General features: G+C 53.3%; 7 protein-coding genes across 7 annotated transcripts; 4 read left to right on the forward strand and 3 right to left on the reverse strand.

Annotated features, from left to right (window-relative positions):
• Positions 1–760: 760 nt before the first annotated feature.
• On the forward strand, positions 761–6,133 carry F5Z01DRAFT_684076 (alpha-glucan branching enzyme; the record flags this gene model as incomplete). Its single annotated transcript, XM_046265904.1, has 13 exons — positions 761–802; positions 852–986; positions 1,033–1,132; positions 1,162–1,295; positions 1,346–2,037; positions 2,080–2,421; positions 2,468–3,043; positions 4,236–4,380; positions 4,496–4,517; positions 4,602–4,730; positions 4,784–5,296; positions 5,350–5,391; positions 5,442–6,133. 13 exons carry the CDS (start codon positions 761–763, stop codon positions 6,131–6,133), a joined length of 3,564 nt encoding a protein of 1,187 aa, XP_046114152.1.
• A 397-nt stretch (positions 6,134–6,530) lies between these two features.
• On the reverse strand, positions 6,531–8,210 carry F5Z01DRAFT_640481 (uncharacterized protein; the record flags this gene model as incomplete). The annotated part of the gene is made up of 1 exon (XM_046262520.1): positions 6,531–8,210. One exon carries the CDS (start codon positions 8,208–8,210, stop codon positions 6,531–6,533), a length of 1,680 nt encoding a protein of 559 aa, XP_046114153.1.
• An 864-nt stretch (positions 8,211–9,074) lies between these two features.
• Positions 9,075–10,992, forward strand: F5Z01DRAFT_419990 (uncharacterized protein). Its single transcript, XM_046259613.1, has one exon. It carries the CDS (start codon positions 9,334–9,336, stop codon positions 10,873–10,875), a length of 1,542 nt encoding a protein of 513 aa, XP_046114154.1. The 5' UTR covers positions 9,075–9,333; the 3' UTR covers positions 10,876–10,992.
• Positions 10,926–14,431, reverse strand: F5Z01DRAFT_666958 (putative mitochondrial AAA ATPase). Its single transcript, XM_046264263.1, has one exon. It carries the CDS (start codon positions 14,342–14,344, stop codon positions 11,111–11,113), a length of 3,234 nt encoding a protein of 1,077 aa, XP_046114155.1. The 5' UTR covers positions 14,345–14,431; the 3' UTR covers positions 10,926–11,110.
• A 1,028-nt stretch (positions 14,432–15,459) lies between these two features.
• On the forward strand, positions 15,460–16,254 carry F5Z01DRAFT_640484 (uncharacterized protein; the record flags this gene model as incomplete). Its single annotated transcript, XM_046262521.1, has 1 exon — positions 15,460–16,254. One exon carries the CDS (start codon positions 15,460–15,462, stop codon positions 16,252–16,254), a length of 795 nt encoding a protein of 264 aa, XP_046114156.1.
• Positions 16,255–17,046: 792 nt separating this feature from the next.
• Positions 17,047–20,168, reverse strand: F5Z01DRAFT_630057 (2-oxoglutarate dehydrogenase-like protein; the record flags this gene model as incomplete). Its single annotated transcript, XM_046261701.1, has 2 exons — positions 17,047–17,591; positions 17,642–20,168. The coding sequence occupies 2 exons, from the start codon at positions 20,166–20,168 to the stop codon at positions 17,047–17,049; spliced, it is 3,072 nt and encodes a 1,023-aa protein (XP_046114157.1).
• Positions 20,169–20,409: 241 nt separating this feature from the next.
• On the forward strand, positions 20,410–22,831 carry F5Z01DRAFT_666964 (uncharacterized protein). The gene is made up of 2 exons (XM_046264264.1): positions 20,410–20,835; positions 20,883–22,831. Exons 1-2 carry the CDS (start codon positions 20,697–20,699, stop codon positions 22,676–22,678), a joined length of 1,935 nt encoding a protein of 644 aa, XP_046114158.1. The 5' UTR covers positions 20,410–20,696; the 3' UTR covers positions 22,679–22,831.
• The last annotated feature ends 495 nt before the right edge of the window (positions 22,832–23,326 follow it).

Here is a 23,326-nt window from a genome sequence, read left to right on the forward strand (position 1 = left end):
TGCACTCTGAAGCTACCTACCAACTAATGAGGTATACTTCGCTGGTAGGAGTCAATCGTGTGAAGGAGTATGACCAGCGGGGACCAATTCACCGGCTGGCGCCGGTTCGGAGCTACGATAAGGTGATAAGAGCTTGGCAGCGATAAGACCAAGATAAGCGGGTTAGCCGTTCCGCCAACTGCAGGCAGGCCGCAGGCCCCAAGGATCTGTCTGCAACCTGCACTCCTATATTTACGTCAACAATGTGGCGCTCAACAGTGGCGAATTGACCACTGGCAGGTGAGGATGCGGAGGCTGCAGTACGCTCACGAGTCACACACTTGGTGCAATGGCAAGAACTTTATGAGGAGCAAGTAAGATTGGCAATAAAGCCACCGGGATACCAAAAACGTCATTTTGTTGGGTATCGATAAAGCTGCGCATGGGAGGGGAGGGTCGAATGTCCCGAGCTCTCATCTCAAACGCCACCTGGATCCGTTGCCTCAAACCCTTGAAGAGTTTTCTTGTGAGATTATAAGTCACAATCCAAGTCCCAAAGTCACATTTCGTAACCAGTTCGCTTTGCTGTTTGCCAGGAGCTGAGTTTGGCCTCGTCACACCCTACCCTCATCGTTGTCCCCTCCCCCAGACCCCACCTTGCCAGACGCCAGCGACCAAGCCATCCCTCTCCATTCGTCAAGACGCTGCTGCCCTCTTCATACACGCCAATTGACGATGGCTTCCACGATTGATAACGCCTCGAACACTCTGGTCGATAACAATGCCGGCAGTGCGGCTTCAGACATGCCCACAGATGGCACTGGTGAGCCCTATTTGTCAACACGGTTGTCACGGAGATCCCTACTGACCAGGGCCCATCAGGTGTCGTCAAGCTTGACCCTTGGCTGGAGCCGTTCAGTGACTCTCTAAGGAGTCGGTTCAGCAAAGCCCAAGAATGGATCAGCAAAATCGACGAAACCGAAGGTGGACTGGCTCGTTTTTCTCAGGTAGGGCATTGCGCGGTGCTTCTCGCTCAGTACTAACGAAACCTAGGGCACTGAGAAGTTCGGCTTCAATGTAGACGCCCAGAACAATATTCACTACCGTGAATGGGCTCCCAACGCTCAACAGGCGAGCCTTATTGGAGAATTCAGTATGCCACTCCTTCACAACATCACACAGCCATGACTGACCACCCAATGGATGATTGGAACAGAGATTCTCACCCTATGACCAAGGATGATTTCGGGTGCTTCGAAATTACCCTCCCTGCCGTCAACGGCCAGCCAGCAATCCCTCATAATTCCAAGCTCAAGGTATGACGAGCCTTCACTTGATGTAGAGTTCATGTGTTGACCGACGATAGATCTCCATGGTCATCCCAGGAGGGGAGAGAATAGATCGACTCCCTGCTTGGATCAAGTATGTCACTCAGGATTTGGCGGTGTCACCCGCATACGACGCCAGATTTTGGAACCCGCCTGCGAGTGAAAAGTACGAGCTCAAGCACCCGCGCCCCAAGAAGCCTACCAGCCTCCGTGTGTACGAGGCTCACGTCGGCATTTCAACGCCTGATCAACGTGTGGCTACGTACAAGGAGTTCACAAAGAATATGCTGCCTCGCATCAAGAACTTGGGCTACAACGTCATCCAATTGATGGCCGTAATGGAGCATGCTTACTACGCTAGCTTCGGCTACCAGATCAACAACTTCTTCGCCGCCAGCAGCCGTTACGGCACGCCTGAGGACCTGAAGGAGCTCATCGACACCGCTCACAGCCTGGGCCTTGTTGTTCTCCTCGATGTTGTCCACAGCCATGCCTCGAAGAATGTGCTGGATGGTCTCAACGAGTTTGACGGCAGCGATCATCAGTACTTCCACGCCGGGCCCAAGGGACGCCATGACCAGTGGGACAGCAGGCTGTTCAACTATGGCCACCATGAGGTTATGAGATTCTTGCTCAGTAACCTTAGGTTTTGGATGGACGAGTATCACTTTGACGGCTTCCGTTTCGACGGTGTCACCAGTATGCTCTACCTCCATCACGGGATGGGATTGTAAGTCGACAGAATGGCTATCGTGGTTTGGAAGGCTAACAGTAATAGCGGGTTTTCTGGCGGCTACCACGAATATTTTGGAGAAAATGTCGACACCGAGGCTGTCGCTTATCTCATGCTGGCCAACGAGCTGTTGCATTCACTCTACCCAGAGGTGATCACCATTGCCGAGGATGTGTCTGGTATGCCTGCTTTATGCCTTCCACTGTCGCTTGGAGGTGTGGGCTTCGACTACCGTCTGTCGATGGCTGTGCCTGATATGTGGATCAAGATCCTCAAAGAGCTGAAAGACGAGGAATGGGATATTGGCAACATTTGCTTCACCTTGGTGAACCGCCGAGATGGCGAGAAGACCATTGCATACGCAGAATCTCACGACCAAGCGTAAGTTCCCCATTCCTCGGTGAGAAATTGTAACTAACAAGAGCAGTCTCGTGGGCGACAAGACACTGATGATGCACCTCTGCGACGCAGAGATGTACACGAACATGTCGGTGCTGTCACCATTCACGCCTGTCATTGAACGTGGCATGGCCCTGCACAAGATGATCCGCTTCTTGACACACAGTCTGGGAGGTGAAGGCTACCTCAACTTCGAGGGCAACGAATTTGGCCATCCTGAATGGCTCGACTTCCCGCGTGAGGGTAACAACAACTCCTTCTGGTACGCCAGGCGCCAGCTCAACTTGCCTGACGATGATCTTCTTCGCTACCGCTTTCTCAACAATTTCGATCGAGCTATGAATTGTACGGAGGATATGATCGGCTGGCTTGGTGCCCCACAGGCATACATCTCACTGAAGCACGAGGGTGACAAGGTGATCGTCTTTGAGCGCGCTGGAGCTGTGTTCATCTTCAACTTCCACCCCAGCAACAGCTACTCGGACTACCGCATCGGCATCGACGTGCCGGGAACCTACCGTATCGCTCTGAATACGGACACTGCGGAGTTTGGAGGATTCGACCGCGTTGATCTCAAGACGCGGTTCTTCACCACACCCATGGAGTGGAATGGTCGGGCCAACTGGACGCACATCTACATCCCGAACCGTACCGCCATGGTGTTGACACTGGAGGACCCTGTTTCGCAAGCCTCGTAAGACACGGAGATTGAGACACCCGATTGTGAAGCTTGCGTGTACTACGGCATTTGTCTATGTAGTCGAGTTCTTTAATATGACCATTCACAAAGCCTTGCACACTCTGTTGAAGCCTTGCATACCTGGGAGGCTTGTCCGTGACTGGTGCTCTTGTATGTGCGTGCTGAGGATATAAGATCCCTCTGGGCACAATCCCATACGGTCGAGAGTACAAATGCATCACTTCTACGGCGGCAACTATTTGCAGTACGATTAAGACGCGGTGTGCACGGATCAAGCGCCAGTTCTTTGGGTGTCGTGAAATGTGACATATCCTAACCAGCCGTCTTGAGGAAAATGCGAACCTAGATGTCGAAGCGCACTTGTTATTATCTATTTACTACTCAACATTATCTACTAGAAAGCCTAAAATATTGACTACTGGACAATTCTCAATTATAGCTGAGACCATTGGTGTTGTTAAAAGACTGCCGAGGGAATAACTCAGACGCACATGAATCGCACAGGGTAGGCATTTTAACACGGCTGCACTGAAAGGACCGGGAGGCGGCAGGCGACGAGAGCACTGTGGGAGGGGGGATGCCGGGCGCCTGTATTCTCCAAGATGAGGGGGTTGGCTGATGCACACAGTGTCAATTGATAGTCTCACAAGACTCACAAGCCTCCTTGAACGATCATCTATGATTGCTCACGTCAATTGATGCCTTGCGAACACATAGCAACCGCCTTGAATCCCCATCTGTTCTCCTGGGGTCGTCATCTTGCGGAACTGGAGTTAGATTGTGGCTCGTGCTGGCCGATAATTTCCCGGCACAGTGGAGCGCCAGCGCAATTTCAGGCATAGTGGAGCCACGTGACCCGGCCAGAAAGCTCTAACCGGCCAAGTCGTCCTCGCCCGAGCAAAACTGCTCACTCTGCAAAAGTTCTCCCTCCAGCTTAACCAACCTCTCTCCGCTCCATCACAGACTGCTCGTTGTCATCTGTCAAGATGTTCAAGAGGTGAGTACCTACCCCCGAGGGCCGATTCGATTATTTTTGCGCCTCATTCCCAGCCAATTGAGGCGAGCTCGAGCTGACACGCACTCTTCTCTCGAATAGCGGCATTTCCTCCATCGCTCGCGCGGCTCGCCCTGCCTACAGGGCCACGGCTCCTCGCACCCTCAAGGCCGTTCCCTTCCGATCGATCAACAACCGATGGGCGAGCACTGCCGCCGCCGGTGCTGGCGATGGCAAGATTCACCAGGTGAGCAGCATTGCGCCCTTGAAGCCCGCCGGTCCCCCTAGCCGAGCGGAGCCGCACGGCGGCCTGAGGCACCGAAACCGTGGCAACATTGCAAAGGCTAACAACAACATCACAGGTCATTGGTGCCGTCGTTGATGGTTAGTAACTCTGGATAATACGAGCGACGCGACTTTTGCGGCGTTCAATTGATTTTTTACGGACTGCGACTAACAATCACCCAGTCAAGTTCGACGGTCAGAAGCTGCCTTCCATTCTGAACTCCCTGGAGACCCAGAACAATGGCCAGAAGCTCGTTCTCGAGGTCGCGCAACATCTCGGAGAGAACGTTGTACGCTGCATTGCCATGGACGGTACGTTACCGGTCAGAGTAGCTGGTCTAGGATTGCGGTGCTAACATGCGAAGGTACTGAGGGTCTCGTCCGTGGTGCCAAGGCCACCGACACCGGTGCTCCCATCACCATCCCCGTCGGTACCGCCACTCTTGGTCGCATCATGAACGTCACTGGTGACCCCATTGACGAGCGTGGTCCCATCAAGTCTGACGCCCACCTTCCCATCCACAGGGAGGCTCCCGAGTTCGTTGAGCAGTCCACCTCTGCTGAGGTCCTGGTCACTGGTATCAAGGTCGTCGACCTTGTCGCCCCCTACGCCCGTGGTGGAAAGATTGGTCTCTTCGGAGGTGCTGGTGTCGGCAAGACCGTCTTCATTCAGGAGCTTATCAACAACATCGCCAAGGCTCACGGTGGTTACTCCGTCTTCACTGGTGTCGGTGAGCGTACCCGTGAGGGTAACGATCTGTACCACGAGATGCAGGAGACCTCTGTCATCCAGCTTGATGGCGAGTCCAAGGTCGCCCTGGTGTTCGGTCAGATGAACGAGCCCCCCGGTGCCCGTGCCCGTGTCGCCTTGACTGGTCGTAAGTTCACTATACCCAATACTCTTGATGCTCACGTACTCACTAGCCGAAAGTCACTGTAGCTGAAAGCTTCCGAGACTCCGATGGCCAGGATGGTAAGAAAAATCAACTCCTTTTGCAATATATGACACTAATGGGATGTCAGTTTTGCTCTTCATTGACAACATTTTCCGCTTCACCCAGGCCGGTTCCGAGGTGTCTGCCCTGCTGGGCCGTATCCCCTCTGCCGTCGGTTACCAGCCTACTCTCGCCGTCGACATGGGTATGATGCAGGAGCGTATCACCACCACCAAGAAGGGTTCCATTACCTCCGTCCAGGCCGTCTACGTGCCTGCTGACGATTTGACTGATCCTGCCCCCGCCACCACCTTCGCCCATTTGGACGCCACGACTGTGTTGTCCCGTGGTATCTCCGAGTTGGGTATCTACCCTGCCGTCGACCCCCTCGACTCTAAGTCCCGCATGCTTGACCCCCGTATCGTCGGCCAGGACCACTACGACACTGCGTCCCGCGTCCAGCAGATCCTCCAGGAGTACAAGTCGCTCCAGGATATCATTGCCATTCTGGGTATGGACGAGTTGTCTGAGGCTGACAAGCTTACTGTCGAGCGTGCCCGTAAGATCCAGCGTTTCCTGTCGCAGCCCTTCACTGTTGCCCAGGTCTTCACTGGTATCGAGGGTCAGCTCGTTGACCTGAAGGAGACCATCAACTCTTTCAAGGCCATCCTCAACGGTGAGGGTGACAACCTTCCCGAAGGTGCTTTCTACATGGTGGGCGACTTTGCCTCTGCCAAGGCCAAGGGTGAGAAGATCCTTGCCGAGCTCGAGGGCCAATAAATGCGTGCTTGAGCTAGTCTCTGGGGATGCTTAATACCTTTGCCGAGCGGACGAGGGCGGAGTTGGGGCGGAGTCGAGCCACCTGTGTATAGACCAAAGACAGCGGAAAGGGTGGTGGCCGCCGAGAACGATCTGCTGAAAGCTCCATCAAAGTCTCATTTGTGGGCTGTGTACTAAGAAATCAACAAGTTACCATCTTGTAGCCGTCAATTGAGTGGGAGTCTCTCCTTTGTTTTCACACTTGTTCCACTGCCATATGTGACAGTTTAACTATGATACGCCGTGGACTATGGACCGGAAGAGACATCAGCTATCATAAGATAGATCATTGGATGAGTTTGGGTTCGCATGCTAGGATTCAAGTCGTGGCAAGACTTGTCATGTGGAATATTTCCTTTCATTCTGTCGCGATTTCCTCCTTGATAAGATGCTGGAGCTCTTCTAGATACTCAGCCTCCTCCCTCTGTTTGGCCTCGACAATTTCCGCAACGCCCTCCCGCCATACAGTTGAAACCCGCTTCAGGTCGTCATCTATGCCCCCATGATAGGAGAACTTTGGGAGGATGTGGTCCTCTATGAGGAAGAGCCAGAGATTGATAGACCGAATACACGTCCAGAACCACACTCCTTTGGATGTCCATGAGTCTCGTATTACACGCATGATCTGAACATCATGTTCTTGCTGTACTTTCTTTGACATCTCGTCCATAGCACCTAAGAAAATCTGTCGCTCATTGTCGAACTGGTCAAAATGTTCGCCCGTGAGCTGCTCGGGGCTGCGGTTTGTGAGCCAGTCTGGCACCTCGAGCATTTCAATAGGAAGGGCGCATATCCATTCCAAGTCGATCAAACAGGTAATATTCCAGTCGTCGTCTACAAGGATATTGCTCTGGTGGAAGTCGGTCAGCTGGAGGAGGAAAGGACCATTCCGCCTGTGCCGTATAATAAAGTGGTGCGCTACTGCTCGAAGCAACGTCCTGAGAGCTATACGCTCGTATGCATCGTCTTCGTCTCTGATAGCGTGGGGATCTTGGAGGAACTGATCATCGAAGAAAGAAAGCATGTCGGACAGGAAGCCATCGGTGTTATAGTATGTCTCAGTAGGCTGGATTGTCCGTGGGGTGCCGGCATTCTCGAATATAATCGTCGTGCTAAGCAGAGGCCTGTTTGTAAGCGTGATTGTGGCATCGCTCAGGTTGAATCGGTAGCATCCGATACGTGTTTGCGGTAGTCGGGTTAGCGAGAGCATAATGCGCGACATACCCTCGTAAAGGCGAGCTCGTCTCTTAGTATCATTCATATGCTGCTCCCATGTTATAGAGAGCATGTTGCCCACTTCAGGGCCGACGAATTCTAGCAGCATATATGGGGTGCCTATAGCCGGTGCGGATGTATTCCTGTTGTAGTTGGATAAAAGGGGCAGCTCGAGAATGCGGTGCACCAATCGTCGAACAAGACGAGCAACGCGTGTGTAGAATGACGCTTGCGAGATGTGGGTGAATTGGGAGCCATCCGAGAATCCAAAGGAATGAAGAGCGGGTATTCGCACGTCACGGCAGTGTTCTTGCATCCAGACGTAGGAAGCGACCTCGCATCGTATCTTCTCATCCATTGTCCCAGGGTACTGGGATTCCGCCAGCTTGTGAGGCAGCGGGCACCGGAAAACGAACCGGGACGTTGCGCGGCCGCCCACCATGGCCACGACCAGGACGCACATGTTGAAGCCACCCTGCCGCCAATATTCGGTGGGGATCACCTCGAATGCGTAGTTGGCATCGTCCTTGGGCAGGTGTAAGTGACTTCGAACTAGGGCGGCAATGTCTTCCCTTTGATTCCACAGCCATTGGCGAAACTTGTTGGCGGCCCGTCGGTGGCGGATGGCAAGAATGATGTTGCTTTCTTCCTCGCCGGCCGAGGTGATTGAAATCCATCGTCCATGATGCAGAAATCCTGGACCCTTGGTCGTGGGTGAGGATGGGGGTTTGGGAACTGGATCGGCTGACGACAAAGGGGCATGGCAGAGCGCGGAGCTATCGTCTCCCTTGCTCAATACCGGGAGATCCATGTCTGTGGCCATGGATAGATGTGTTGAGTTGCCTGAACTCGGTGCAGCCCCGTACCAGTTGGTGTGTAGCAAAAGGGGCACGCACCCAAAAGAAATCCAGGCTGCTTGTGTCACACTAAGGTACATGTACCTGCCAGCCCACCGCACGCAGGACTGATCGTATCACGTCTTTGCATCGCTGTTCCAACCCTTTGCCCGTGGATAGAAAAGTTGTCGGCATCGGTACGAGCCGCCCAGTATGCCTGGCGCTTGGAGCTCAGGGAAAGCATCGACTCGGGCTCCGCGCGCCAGGAACGGATTGAAAGTTTGCACCCCCTACCTCCTCCTCCTGGCGATAGAAAAGAAGTAGCAGCACCAAAAGCTGGACTGAGACGACATGGACCGACAGGGTGATTATAGCATGCCAACTTGCCAAGGGAAGATGAATGACTGGTAAATTCCGAAGTTGGAAATCCTTTCGATGCTCATGGTGGCTGCGGCACGGAAGCGATAGCCGTGGTGGAGGGCGCCACGAGAGTCGAGACATGAGGCCGCTCCACAACCGAGCGCCCCGAGTTGACAGCACAACGGGCGCTATTACAACTCTGCGATTCCGAGACTCTCAATTGATTCGATGATCCATTTAGGGCTGTTTGCTAACAAGGCCATGACTGGAGCTTGGAGTGCTGTTAGTAATGGCGCAGGTCCTCCAGGTCCAAGCCTCAAGGCCACATAATAAGCTAGCGTACTCAAGTAATATGCAGCAATCATCCTGAATGTCGCCGAATGATCTCGTTCTCGACCTGATAAGGCTAGTATCTCATGCTGTAGAGCCTCCTGGACCCTGGCCCGCTACATCCTTATGAGGATCCCACGCTGACAGCCTGACACAGCCACTTACCATCCATCCAGGGACGTCCGCCTTTTGAAGTCGTGTCGTCACCTCTGCTTTCATCTCCTCGATACCCAGTGTAGAAGACAGCCGTGTCATCTGCCATCTCCCACGTATATATGTGAGTTGCGTCGTCCCTGAGGCTAGACTGTAACTTAGTAGTTTGCCATGTGGGAACATGCCTCCTCTGACAGTCGTTCCGAATAGCTCAGCTTCCTTGGCTCTCACATAGCGCCCCCGCGAACAGACACAGAGCAATCCGCAATGTCGGGGTCACTATCCGACTCACTGTCTCCTCCAGACACAACCGTCGCGAGCGACAAGCCGTACCATTCGAAGCGACCGCACAAGAAATCCAGGGCCGGGTGTAAGAACTGCAAAGCCCGCAAAGTCAAATGCGACGAAGCCCGCCCGATTTGTCGCTCCTGCAAGCTACGCAAGAACGAATGCGTGTATCCAGACATTCCAGAGCCTGCAAGCGCAGCAGCTTCGAGCAAGCCCAGATCTGCGCCAGACAGTGTCGACAATGCCCCTACGAGCAGCGCATCGCCCAGCAGTGCCTTTGAGGAATGGTGCAACGGCGGTGGCCATAGTCATACGCCGGCCCAAAGCAATGCCCTCGTCCGCGCGTCTACCGCGTCGTCTACCACTCCACACGTCACCGACGCATGCCCGCCCGAATTGAAGAACGACCTACAACTGTTGCGCGAACCTTTGTTTCGGCCGGCCGTCGCACGCGATGATTTCGACATGCGACTGCTGTGGTTCTACACCACAGCCACCTGCTCTTCCTTCAGCATCGAGTACGCCGCAGACCGTCCCGTGGAGACAATCATGCGAACGCGCATCGTACATCACGCCTTCCAGACACCCTTCCTCATGCAGTCGCTGTTTGCGCTCGCGGCACTGCATCTGCAAAACCTGAATCAGGAGATCGACCCCAAGCGAGCTCTCGCGTATCGTGCTACGTCCTTTGAGGGATACCGCAAGGCGGTCGCGGAAGCGGATCCCGAAACGTTCCCCGCCATGATCACCAACTCTCTTATTCTCACTGCACTGTCATCACAAGCTTTCCGCGACGCCGATGGGAAGGACTTGTACATTGTGGACTGGATGATTGTCTGGAGAGGTATCGGTCTGATCATCCAGACCATGGGCTTTGAGCGGTTCTTGGCATCGGGCCTTCAGACACTCTTCTATCGCCCACCCATGGACCTTGACGACGCAGCAAAGCACATCCCCAATACTCTCTTGTATATGGTCTCTTCAATCCCCGAGAGCGACCCGGATTTCCAAGAGACCCAGACCTATTACGATACCCTCAAATATTTGGGCGCGCTCTACCAAAACCTGCATGATGGAGGCCTCGGGCCCATCATGGTACTGAGAATCATCACCTGGTTCACGTTCATCCCAAACGGCTTTGTTGAGCTAGGCCGTCAACGGCGACCTCGGGCCTTGGTCATCATCGCATTCTATGCCGCTTTCCTGAAGCTCGCCAATTCAGTCTGGTGGATCAAGGGTATCGGCCAACGGACGCTCCGCGACGTCTGCCGTCACCTTGGGCCGGAGTGGTCCTACGTTCTGAATATGCCTATGCATGCCATAAACACGGAGGATCGGGAAGACCTAGTCCGTCTCATACTGGCAGATCCCGAATGGCTATCCGCGGACAAGCCTGCAACAGAAGATCCTCTGGCAGCCGCAGTAGACGAGCACCCTACCTGGACCGTCTTTTTAGGGAAGGAAGTCGATCTTAGCTGTAATTTTGAGCTGCACGCACCGGACGGTGAATTAATGCCTTGATACCTTTGAATATATGATCTATTATATATCAGGAGATGAAAGAAACCACGATTAAAAGCGTGAATTGAGTCTTACTTAGATTCTGTGGTTTTGTATACCATCTTCAATTGTACAATTAAAAAGAAATCAAAGGCCATGGCGCCTTGATATTGGCGCCGTCTATCCGATGCGAATGTGTGTAAATCATCCCTCCCGTTCCATACCTTTCAACACCTTCTTTCTCCAATACATACATTTATACATCTGGCTGGTCGCCAGTTTGTCGCACTCTGGCAGCAAGGCTATCTTGCGCTTGACTGAGCTCTCCACCACCAAAGCCCATTGTCTTCTTCTTCCCGCCCTTTCGCCTGTTTCCGTACTCTTCGTCGAATCTCTTGATCAGGCGTAGGCTCTCCATGTCTTCGCTGATGCTCGCGGGAATCTGCTTCAGGGCCTTCTCAAAGTGGGACTTGTCCAAGATCCGGCGCTCGGGATACTCATAAGGCTCCGGCCCCGTGTGCTTCTCGGCAGCGGCATTCTCCTGCTCAACAGCGGTCATGGCGGCTGCCACGCACATGTTCTTCAAGTCCGAGCCGGAGTAGTACGGTGTCCGCTCCGCGAGACTGGCAATGTCCACATCGTCCGCGAGCTTCTCATCCCGCAGTAGCAATTTGATAATGGCTGAGCGATCGTCCTTCAGAGGAAGGTCTATGAGCAGCTTCCGCGGCAGGCGGCGGAGAACGGCATCGTCAAGATCAAACGGACGGTTTGTGGCGACCATGATGAAGGCATTGGTTTCTTCCATGCCGTCCCATTCCTTGAGGAACTGGTTGATCAGCTCACGATGGGCAGGACGGGTACTATGCATGCTCCGTTTGGAAAGGATGGAATCGGCCTCGTCGATGAAGATGACACATGGCGACATCTTCTTCGCCATGGTGAACACGGCCCTGATGAGTTTCTCCGACTCGCCGACCCACTTGTCGTTGATGCTGGCACCGCTCACTTCGAGCATGTTTGCGCCACTGTCCTTGGCCACCGCCTTTGCGAGCATGGTCTTGCCTGTTCCAGGGGGGCCATAGAGAAGACAACCGTTGATCTTGTCGTGCGCCAGGACACCATAGGAAAAGGCGTCGGGACGGACGAGTGCCAGTGCGGTAAGTAGCTTCAGCGCTGTCGTGATTTCGGGCGCAACGTGAACATCGGCGAAGGTCGTCCGCAGGTTTTCCTTGTTGATTATACCGTTCGCAATGCGCTTCTCGTACTCGTTCCCTCCTCGGGCCGTGTTCTTGTTCGCGGCGTTTGCAGTGCTCTCAGGCCTCGAAGCTTCGTTGCCAGAAGAAGGCTCGCGTTTGCCGTTCGCATCCGGAGGCGCGTCCCAACGAAGAACATGGCCAGGAGGCTGCAAGAGAGGACCCATGTGCATGCGGTCCGCGAATGCAGACGCTCCGGTACCGGGATGAGAGATCTCCTGGTCGCGGAAGCTGCGTGCCAGATTGTGAATCTCGAGCCAAGGTAGGACAGTGCTGTTCAGGGGGTTTCTAGGAGCACCTTGAAACATGGGATCGTGCCAGTAACCATCGTCGGGGTTGTCTTGCACACGCCAAAGAGGAGCAAGCATGGGGTGTGCTGGGGGATCGATGGCGAGAATCATGCGGTTGATATTACGCGCGTTCTCGCAGAGATTGTCCACCAGTTGCAAGTTGAAAGGCCCAGCTTGTGAGTCTAACTTGGTAGCCGTTTCAGCTTCCGCGCGCGCAGGCTGGACAGCACGAGACACCACAAAGTCTGATGCTGCAAGCTCACGCACCATATTATGGTACTCGTCCGAGGGAGTCTGCGACGACGATGTACCAAGCACAACGATGCGCTTGCCATTCTTCCACGCAGTATCGACAACCTGCCTTAATTTTGAAAGAATTGCTGCTCCTTCGAGAGTCATGCTGAGCTCAACATAGTCGTGCACATGCACGACCACGGGCTGCGGCACGTCTGTGACAGGCAAGTGCTCTGTTGGTTTTGATATAATGGTTTCCAGCGCCTTGTTGATCTTGAGATGTTCCCAGTCTGTGAATACATCGCGAATCTCGGAGCGCGAAGGCAGGTCTGTCAATGCTGAATCGCGGACGTCCTCGCTCAGGTCCTGTCTCAGCCTGCGCAGGTCGGCAGCGTTTCGCACGTGGATGATATTGGATTCCTCGTCGTCGGGGTCTTCTTCGGTCGCATCGATGATCTGTATCCTCCTCCCTGTCCTGCCTCCATAATCAGCAGCTCGAAAGCCCAGCGTTGACACAGGACCGCGCGAGTACAACCAATCCTGGCCGATGTAGTCGCCAAGCATCCAGGAGATATCGTACGCATCCAGGTGTATAACGTGCGCCTCACTCAGCCATGATGCGTAGCTCCCCAGACTTTGCGCTATTGAGTTTCCATCATGCCCATGCATAGCCAATATCTGAATTGGTCGCCTCCCAATTTTCGGGTCGAAACTCGGAGGGCAGATTTGCTCGAGATCTCTGCGGAGGTTTCGTTTCAAGCTGTTGAAGGCTTCGATGGGAAAGTCGGTGATCGCGTGCGATAGTGAGTGGTCGAGGTACTCGGCGTACTGAAGCTGCTGCGATACAGGCGCTTCACGATTTGTGAAGTGATCGCGCCAGATATAGGACTGCGGGTCGAGGTCCCTGTAGATATTCCACCACCAGAAAGGCCGACTTGTGTATGTATATGTCGGCTCGCGCACTGGGTACAAGGCGTCCGCCAAGTGCCAGGCACAGTCGTTCAGAAACGATGTCAAGCGTACAATCTGCGCTATCCGGAAGGATGTATGCCAGGGTGACGATTTTAAGATGGGCTGCTCCTCAAGCTCTGCCCATATTTGCGCCAGTCGCTTCTCGATCATGTCAACAGCTGCGGTAAAGTATTCCTCTAGTCGCAAGGTCCGCTGCGGAGTCGCCTTGGAGTATAGATTGGAGACCTTGACATGCGTCGCGTCCATCTCAAGAGGCTTGGGAAGCCGCGGCTGAGTGTCAGGCCCGAAATAGGACACATTCTCGGGGATGAAGTCGTTGGGCAGATCGAAAGGAGGCAAGTCGGAGATGCCGCGTCGTTTGATCGTGTTCCTCCTGCGCAAGGTAGAGCCCGTCGATGTACGCAGTCGCCCTCCTGCCGCTTCGTTCGTATCCGTCGCCTCATTGCTCTCGACCTCTGTTGCAGCCTCCTCGAAGTTGGCATTGTCTTCTAGACCGGGCGTTTTCGAGGGTTTGGAGGGGTCGGGCGGGTTGTCTGAGCGCAATTGTCGCGCGCATGTGTGGAATTGAGTATGTCTTGTTCGAGCTGTAGAGGCTATGGGGTAGAGATGTGCCAGGGCGCTTGAGGTATGGGGGTATGTTGTACAAGAAGCCGCTGCTTTAGGGACATGGTGAGTATTTCGACGCGAACGCCTTGCTGCTCTCGCTATGGCGCTGATTGCCGGAAAGCATGATGAGCGCATCCCAGCGTATGGAGCACAGGCCGTCGGAGATGCGACAGGGCCCTAAAATGGTAGCTCTGAGAACATCGCGAAACGCGGATGTCTGGTTCAAACTCGACGTTGCCCAACTTTTGAATATTTTGCTTAGTAAGGATTTCGCGCTCATTAAAACAGCGACCACTTGACATGCACAAACCCTTCCAGGCACCCAACAGGGATACTGATCGGCCAAGACACAACAGCGTTGGCGACTTTTGAGAAAGAATACGATTCCTTGTCAATTTTGACTACAAGTACGTGTTTCCCCCGGTATGTTTGGCTATAGGCTTCCGGGTCAAGATCGGGAGCGAGACTACATCTGTTCCACGCCTGGCTTGGCTGGGTTGTAACTACTGGACACGCCGATGGCCATCTAAACATATTCAGGGACTGCTTTTACCGCCCGAGAGTCTCGAGTGGGACTAGAGAAATATGGTGTTCTACTCGTGAACACTTGTACGGAGAGCCATCGGTCGGCGGGCGTATTGGAGGCTACCACCAAAGTCATGCTATGAACACTGAACAAGCCAAAAGAATTTCCCGAAGAATGATGGCCGGGGCCGTGAAATCTTATGTTTGGTATCAATAAGTCTGTATCATTTGAAGATCTAAGCCTACCTTGATTTGGGTCTCAAGCTCAACATGAGATGACCTCAGTAAGGTAGACTGACTACCTTGTGTGGCGCGCACAGGGCTCAGCAGGCCTTCTGCCGGTTTAGTTTCTTCTCACTTCTCTGAGTATTTTTTGTTTCTATTTAATCTCTGCATCTGCATCACGATTCACTACCTCTGTCACCCTCAGCAACTGTCACCACGCACCGCGCCTGACACCACCCACTCGCTCTTGATGAGCTCGTAAAACATATCCACGCGGTAAGTACATGACTTATTGTCTGATCTGATGTTTGTTTTCTGCTGCATCCTACGCGCCGCGGGTTTATGAACATCTAGTTTGGAATTTGCATTAGTCTCAGAGGGGCTCGTTCACTCACCTCATCCTGGCTTAACACAAGCCCAGGCAAATCCAACCCGTAATCTGTTTAGTGTTTTACATTTTTCGTATATTTACTAACGGACTCTTTTAGGACGCTAGCAAGATGGCGAAAGTGGAAAGTCATCGAAAACCGACCCCCCCCCATACTCCCCAGGCCCTATGCACTCCATCGACTACATCCACCTCGTGGCGCGAAACAGAAGTATATGCACGAGCGGCCCAAGGGGATAAGAAGCGAACTTCCAAGACCCATCCTCCCCCTACTTGCTCAGAGATAGAGGACTGGGTTAAGTTTATCCTCCCATGTACTGGAGCAGGCCCTGATGTGCATTCCATTGCGGATTGTATTGTCAGAGTAGTCGACAAGATACAGGAGTCCGAAAGCTCCAACCATCAGCTCCGAATGAAAGTTAAAACGTTTGAGGAAATCGGCAACTCCAACGATAAGCTAAAGGAGAAAATAAGGCAAATAGAGCATGAGAAGAAGGAAGATTTCTGTCTGTCGACTAAGGTGATAATGCTACAGCATAACCACACGAAATCGGAGAAGAAGATGGACAAGGAGTTCAACACACTGCGCGAACGACTGTCCACATTGGAAAAAGAAAAAGAAGCCGATCGCGTCAAACGGCAGCTACTGGTCGGTCACAACAACGCAGTGGACAAGCAGATCGACACACTACAAAAGCAAGTGTCGACACTGGTCAAGGCAAAGAAAGTTGTCATCGACAAGCTTGAGGCAATGGAGGTGAAGATCGGGCCAATGAACGGTGAAATGGAGGCAATAGAGAGGAAGCTCGAGGCTAGGTACCATACAGCCTGCTACGTACATAGAGGCCACGCTACCATCCAAGCATACCTTAGAGGGTCAGAGTCTAAGTATAGATACATTGGCTAACGGCTTTTAATGAATATTGGATACAATAAGATACAGGATTAAAACAAAGGATCCTTAGTTATTTCTACTCACAGAGCCCTGCCCACAAAGCTAAAGTGTAACTCAATATTAGTTGACAGTCTTAAGCAAATGCTATTGCTAATCCTTCCTGTACTTATTTGTTTTGTCGAATGCATTCAGGGGTCATTAGCCCAATATTCGATTAAAGCTACTAGTTAACGTTCTAAGTGGCTATATATAATAAGAATAGAAAGACAATTACTAAGTATTGACTAACGATTTGAATCACGTATCGAGTCTATAATATTCAAGGATTAATTAGCCACTTCATTCGAGTGTGAACCAGAGTCTAGAGATACGGGTTAAGGACTAACATAGCTTCATTACTGTAGTTAGCTACCCTACGATATAAATACAAGCGGGCGTAAGGCACGAGAGGAGCGTGCTAAAAAGAGCTTAAGCCGCGGGGAGTAGGATTGGCTAACGGCTTTCAATAAACTTTAGATGCAACAAGATACAAGATCAAAACAAAGGATACTCGTAGCGTCTCCTCGTATCTAGCAGGCCGTCGTCGTGTCTCTCTAAATGCTGCAGGACGCGATGGTAGGGTTACAGTAAACTACACGATGAACCTCCCATCCGTCCATCCTTCCAACCACTTCTTTCATCCTCTCCTCCATGTCAGCGATGCAAGCAAAGGCAAATGAAATTGCCCGATTATAAAAAGGAAAAATAACTTGTCCAACCCGCGCAATGACGAAAATACCACAGTTCTAAATCAGATGAATGCTCTTACTCGCCCTTGAGCTTGTCCTGCTTGACGGTGAACGCCATTTCGAGCAGTTCTTGCTCCTCCTTGGCGTGCACACTCTTCAGACCGGTCGCCACCGACGCGCTGGGGTTGCGGCCGGCGTACATGACGTGCTTCCGGTCATGGTGCTCGGTGTTGTTGAGCAGGGTCTCGATACGAGGCTGGGTAAAGCTCCAGGCACCGGCGTTCAGCGGCTCTTCCTGGGCCCAGACAACCGTCTTGGCGTTGGGGTAGGTGTCCAGGTTCTCCTTCAGCTGCTGCCACGGGAAGGGGTTGAGCTGTTCCAGACGGGTGATGGCAACGTCGTCAATCTTGTTCTCCGCACGGTACTTGTGCAGAGCAGCGTAAACCTGGCCGGAGCAAAGGATGACACGTTGAATCTCCTCAGGAGCCTTGATGCCGCCATTCTTGTGCTCGGGGTCCGCAATCAGGGTGCGGAAGCCAGCGTCCTTGCCGGTGAAGTCCTCAATGTTGGAACGAGCAAGGGGGTGACGCAGCAGCGACTTGGAGAAGAAGATGACGAGGGCTATGCATGGTTAGCAGCTGGACGGACGCGACTTGCAATCTGAGACTTACGCTTGCGGAACTGACGGTGCATCTGGCGACGCAGCGCGTGGAACAAGTTGGCGGGCTCAGTCATGTACACAATCTGCATGTTGCAGTCCTGGTGTTGGCGGTTGATCTGGTCCTCGGAGGGGAAGACGCGAGGGTCCTCGTTGGACAGCTGGAGGTAACGCTCAAGGCGGCCCGACGAGTGCTCGGGGCCTTGGCCGTCGTAACCGTGAGGCAGCGACATGACCAGGCCGGTACGCTGCATCCACTTGGACTCACCAGAGGCAAGGAACTGGTCAATGATACATTGCGCATTGTTGGCAAAGTCACCAAACTGCGCCTCCCACATGACCAGAGCATTGGGCGACGACAACGAGTAGCCGTACTCGAAGCCGAGAGCACCAAACTCGCTCAGCGACGAGTTGGAGATGACGAATTTGCCCTGGTCCTTGTTGACGTGCTGGAGAGGAGTGTATGTCTCCTCGCTCTCTTGGTCATGGAAGACGGCGTGACGCTGGGAAAAGGTACCACGCTCGACGTCCTGACCAGACACGCGGACATGGTAGCCCTCGTTGACAAGGGTGCCAAAGGCGAGGGCTTCCGCAGTGGGGAAGTCAATGTTCTTGCCCTCCGTGACAGCCTTGGTGCGGTTGTTCAAGATGCGCTTCAGGTTGCGGTGAATGTGGAAGTCCTCGGGGGCAGAGCCAATGACCTCGCCAACGTGTGTCAGGGTCTGCTTATCCACGTTGGTGTCGTTGTGGGGCAGGATCTCGGTCGCGAGCTCCTTGGGCGACTTGAAGCCGTTCCAGGCGGACGTCGTCCACTCCTTGGAGGTGGGCTGGTAGTCCTTGGACTTGGTGAAGCTCTCTTCCAGCATGCCCCAGACCCATTGCTTGTGCTCCTCGATGTCGCCCTTGGAGAAGCTGCCGTCCTCGAGCAGCTTCTCGACATAGGTGTCGATTTGGGGCGACTTCTCGGCAATGCGCTTGTACATGAGAGGCTGCGTGAAGGAAGGCTGATCAGTCTCGTTGTGGCCGTGCTTGCGGTAGCAGACCATGTCAATGACCACGTCAGACTGGAACTCGGCGCGCCAGTCAGCCGCCAATTGGCAGACGTGATTGACGGCCTCGACGTCGTCGGCGTTGACGTGGAACACGGGCGCGTCGATGGCCTTGGCGATATCGGTACAGTATGCGGTCGATCGGGCGAAACGGGGGTCGGTCGTGAAACCAATCTGGTTGTTGACAACAAGGTGGATCGTGCCGCCGGTCGAGAAAGCGGGAAGGGAGTGGAAACCAAGACACTCATAGACGATGCCCTGGGCAGCGAATGCGGCGTCACCATGGAGGAGAACGCTCATGGCAGTGCGATGAGACTTTTCGTCGTTGTTGTAGTGCTGGATGGCACGGGTCTTGCCCAGGACAACCGGGTCCTCGGCCTCCAGATGCGATGGGTTGGCGACCAGAGAGAGCTGCACACGCTTGCCAGAAGGTGTGGGACGCTCAAAGTTCATGCCCAAGTGATATTTGACATCGCCAGAACCTTCCTCCTCGGCGCCGCCAGTACCCGCAAACTCTGAGAAAATGGACTCGTTGGGCTTGCGCACGACGTTGCTGAGCACGTTGAGACGACCACGATGGGGCATACCAATGACAATGTCCTTGACACCATAGTCGACACTGCGGTCAATCAGGGCCTTCATTCCGGGAACCAGAGTCTCGCAACCCTCAAGACCGAAACGCTTGTCGTTGGGGTACTTGGTGGCCAGGAACGACTCGAAGCTGGAACTCCAGATGAGACGGTCCAGGATGCGGCGCTTCTCGTCGATTGAGTATTTGAAAGGCTGGGGCACTTCGAGGCGCTCGCGCAGCCAGTCGCACTTCTCACGATCGGGAATGTGGATGAATTCGGCGCCATAAGAGCCGCAGTAGATCTTTTCGCAAGCATCGACGATTTCACGAAGGGTCATCTTCTCGCGACCATCGCGCTTGAAGCGAGGGAGAATACCGGGACCGAGGCTGTACTCCTTATCAAGGTCCTTTTCGGTGAACTGGTAGTGCTCTAGGGTCAACTCCTTTGGCTTGATGTTACCAAAGCCGGCGGCCGTTGTGCGAATACCGAGAGGGTCGATGTTGGCCTTGTGGTGACCGCGGGACTGGTATGCGCGGACGAGAAGTTGAACCTTGAGATGGTTGGTGACATCGGAGCCGTCGTCGAGAGCGAGGCCTCCCGACAGGCGGGTGCCAGTCATACCAGGGACGAGGTTAGGGGGCGGCTGGAAGGCCTGCGAAATGGGCATCTCGCCGCCCTCCATGTTGTTGAAGTATACCTGCCAGGAAGCGTGTACACTCTCCGGGTCTTTCTTCCAGCGCATGTACATTTCGTCGACGTAGTTGGCGGTGGCTCCCGTCAGGAAGTTGTCGTTGGCCAGCGCGCTGCTCGTGCTCGTGCTCGTGGCGTAGCAGCGGAACAAGGCAGGTTTCTGCATCAAGGGCCGTCCTGGGACGCGACGTGCGCCCCGGACGCCCTTTAGCAGGGCTTGTCTGAACATGGTGGTGAGGATATGATGGTGTCGATTAGGGGTGACGAGGAGGAATCTTCAAGCAAAGGGATCGGAACCAGGGCAGAATGACTCCTGCGAAGTGACGGAGAGTAAATATTCTCCACCCGACGGCGTTACTCAGCCGCCGCAGCCAATCGCGGTGCCCCGTCGCGGGAAGTCACGGCCACCGGGGGAAGGAGCTTGATTTATAGCCGACGCCACACCTCGAGTGCACAGCCCCAAGCGCTATCGTCGCTCCAGCCACACCTCTTGACTTCATTGATGCTTTTCACGGTCATGACTTTCCAGCTTCAGTACTTCTCCCTCGCATTTGCTTACCAATGTTCCTAATTTTTGGATTTTCCTCGAGCAGTTCAGCGCGCAAATAGTGTGGTACCTCGCCTGCAAAAGCATAAGATTACAGGACAGGACCGAGCCTTGCGCAGTGTGCAGGAGGTTCCATCGGTGATCCTCATGACCGTTTGTTTGGTCAAGGTAGCAGACCAGACGTGAAGCGGCCTGTCACACGAAGCCGCCATGGCACTCCCGGCTGGCCGCACGGCGTACAAGAAGAAAGATGGCATCCTTACCTTGACGCCAGATCAGCAGACAGTGACATGGACGCCCAACACTGGGGGCCCGGCGCAGGTCTCCCTCAGCGTAGCCAATGTCACAAGTAAAGCTTCCTGTAAATTTCTCCTATTCCTATACTGATCTATCCAGATCTTCAGCAAACGCCAGACAGTGCAGCAAAGACAATGCTCAAAGTGTTCGCCAAACCATCGGAAGGGGGCGAGCCTGTGCCATACCTCTTCCATTTCAACACTTCTGAGGCCAAGGACGAGGCAAAGGCCGTGAGGGATCTGCTGTCGCGGCTACTCGCGGAGATGAAGAACAGCGATCCGAATGTACCAACGCCAAATGTAGGGACTCCGAATACCCAGGCCAACGGCAATGGTGGCAGTGGCGCTTCAGGTTCAATGGCTTTCGCCAGCGCGGTAAACAAGTCACAACAAGCATCTCTGCAATGGTTTGACGACAGCCAGCTGAAGAACAACTATGAGCTCCAGCAATCCCTTATGAAAAAGGATCCGAGCCTTCACCGAACGTACATGGAGGCCATGGCCATGAAACCAGACACAATCACAGGCTCAGCGTTCAATACCCAATTCTGGTCCACGAGGATCAACATGCTTCGAGCGCATGCCATCGAGACGAGCCAGAAAGGGGGGCAGTACAACGTCCTGTCCACTGTCCGCGCAAAGTCAGATAACGGAGAGCTCAAGTTGAATCTCACAGTAGAGCAGATCCAGATGCTCCTCGCTCAATACCCTCTCATTCGGCGCATCTACAATGAGAATGTGCCCCCGAGATCCGACAAAGACTTCTGGGTCGAATTCTTCACCAGTCGGCTGTGCACGAGGTTGCGCGGCGAACGCGTCGAGGAGAATGCCAACTTCTCTCCGCTGTTTGACAAGCACGACATCAACGAGAACACACCTAGTTATCACAGCAAAATCATGGCACAGAATGTACCTCACATCATCGACATTGAAGCGAACGAGGAGAATCAGGGCGGCGTTAGAAGCGGCAACAAGAAAGATGTGGAAATGCGTCCGAGCAAGCACGTGGCCATTGTGAAGACGGTCAACAGCGTGAGCGAAAGAATCATGGCTAATGTTGCGCCGTCCGACCCCAATGACGAGGTTGCCAACGAAGCGTACACGCAGCTAGGCCTTCGAGATCTCCGGGGGCCGGAAGAGGAACACCGAATCATGCTCAACGTGAAGGAACAGAACAAACTCTTCGCCAAGCGTGATGCAGCCCCTTCTTCCAACGCACAGGTCTTTGCGAAGCAGAATCCGGATGATGTCTTGTTTGACATACAAGCCGATCTGGCGACGCTTGTCGAGGACGGCGTTGGTGGTCTTGACTTGGCTGCAGGAATCGGCTTCAACGACGATAGCGAGAGTGACGAGGAAGACAATTCCCCGGCGAAGCGTAATCACGTTGGCTCTCGGTCGATACTTCGAGTGGCGGAGAAGGAAATCCTGCACGGCATCAGCCAGCAGCGGGCGCAGCAGTACGGGCATGCGAGCGATGACACGACACCAATGGGACTCTCTAGGGCCATGGCCGATCGGTGCTCCCTGACGCATGCCACTACAGTCGAGTTCCTGCATCAGTTTTGGTCCGCATTTTTGTCTGGGGATCCTGATAGAGCAGCAGAGCTGCAGTATCTCGCAGAGTCCCTCGCCAAATCCATTGACCGCATCAACGTTGTCGCCGAAGAAGCCACCAAGGAGCGGGAGGAGCTCATCAAGAAGAGAAAACAAGACATCAGAGACCACTACGAGCGAACGGGTAAGAAGATCCGCTGGAAGTCTGACATGGTCGAAGGTGGAAGGGAGGCAGTCATCAAATTGATGCAACCGGTATTGGATGCAATTGACGGCGCTCGAAGCAAATATGCAGATGCATTGGCAGCGGAAGGTATCAAGGTGTCAACAGAATCATGAGATAGCTCTTCATTCACGACTCCAGCGTTGGCGCCGAATGAGTCTGTGGTTTTGTACATTATCTTCAAATTTAGAATAAAAAACCATCAAAGGCCATGGCGCCTTGATATTAGCGGTCTATCCGCTACGAATGTGTATAAATTATCGCTCCTATTGCATACCTTTGAACACCATCATTTTACAAGCACTGTATCAGGAGATTAAAGAAACCACGATTAGAAGCGTGAATTAGTAGTAGAAGGAATGTTCCTTGGATTCTACCTATATTCATGGAGTATTGCCTTGACACTTTTGTAGATATTATTCCTACATAAGAATTAGCGAGGCTATTATTATGTCAACGATAGCGTTAGTTATTCATACAGTAGACAAACTGAATTAAGTCAACGATAGCTCTAGTTACTGGGACAGTAGACATTCTAAATTTAATCATCTCATATATCCATATGTGAATATAGAACGTTAGGACATTAGCAGATTCGCCGTTACGCAAGACTGAAAGAAAATTCTATATCCATGATAGCGCTGTGACGCTGTGATATAATCCTAGATAGACGGGAGAGTTAATAGGTAGTTTCGAAGCAATGCTTCGGATGGTAGAGAGAGAGAGAGAGAGAGAGAGAGAGAATGGTTGCAAAACGGTTAATT

The sequence above is a fragment of the Emericellopsis atlantica genome (genome assembly GCF_019669845.1).
Source record: "Emericellopsis atlantica unplaced genomic scaffold F5Z01scaffold_40, whole genome shotgun sequence".
Taxonomy (NCBI): Eukaryota; Fungi; Ascomycota; class Sordariomycetes; order Hypocreales; family Bionectriaceae; genus Emericellopsis; species Emericellopsis atlantica.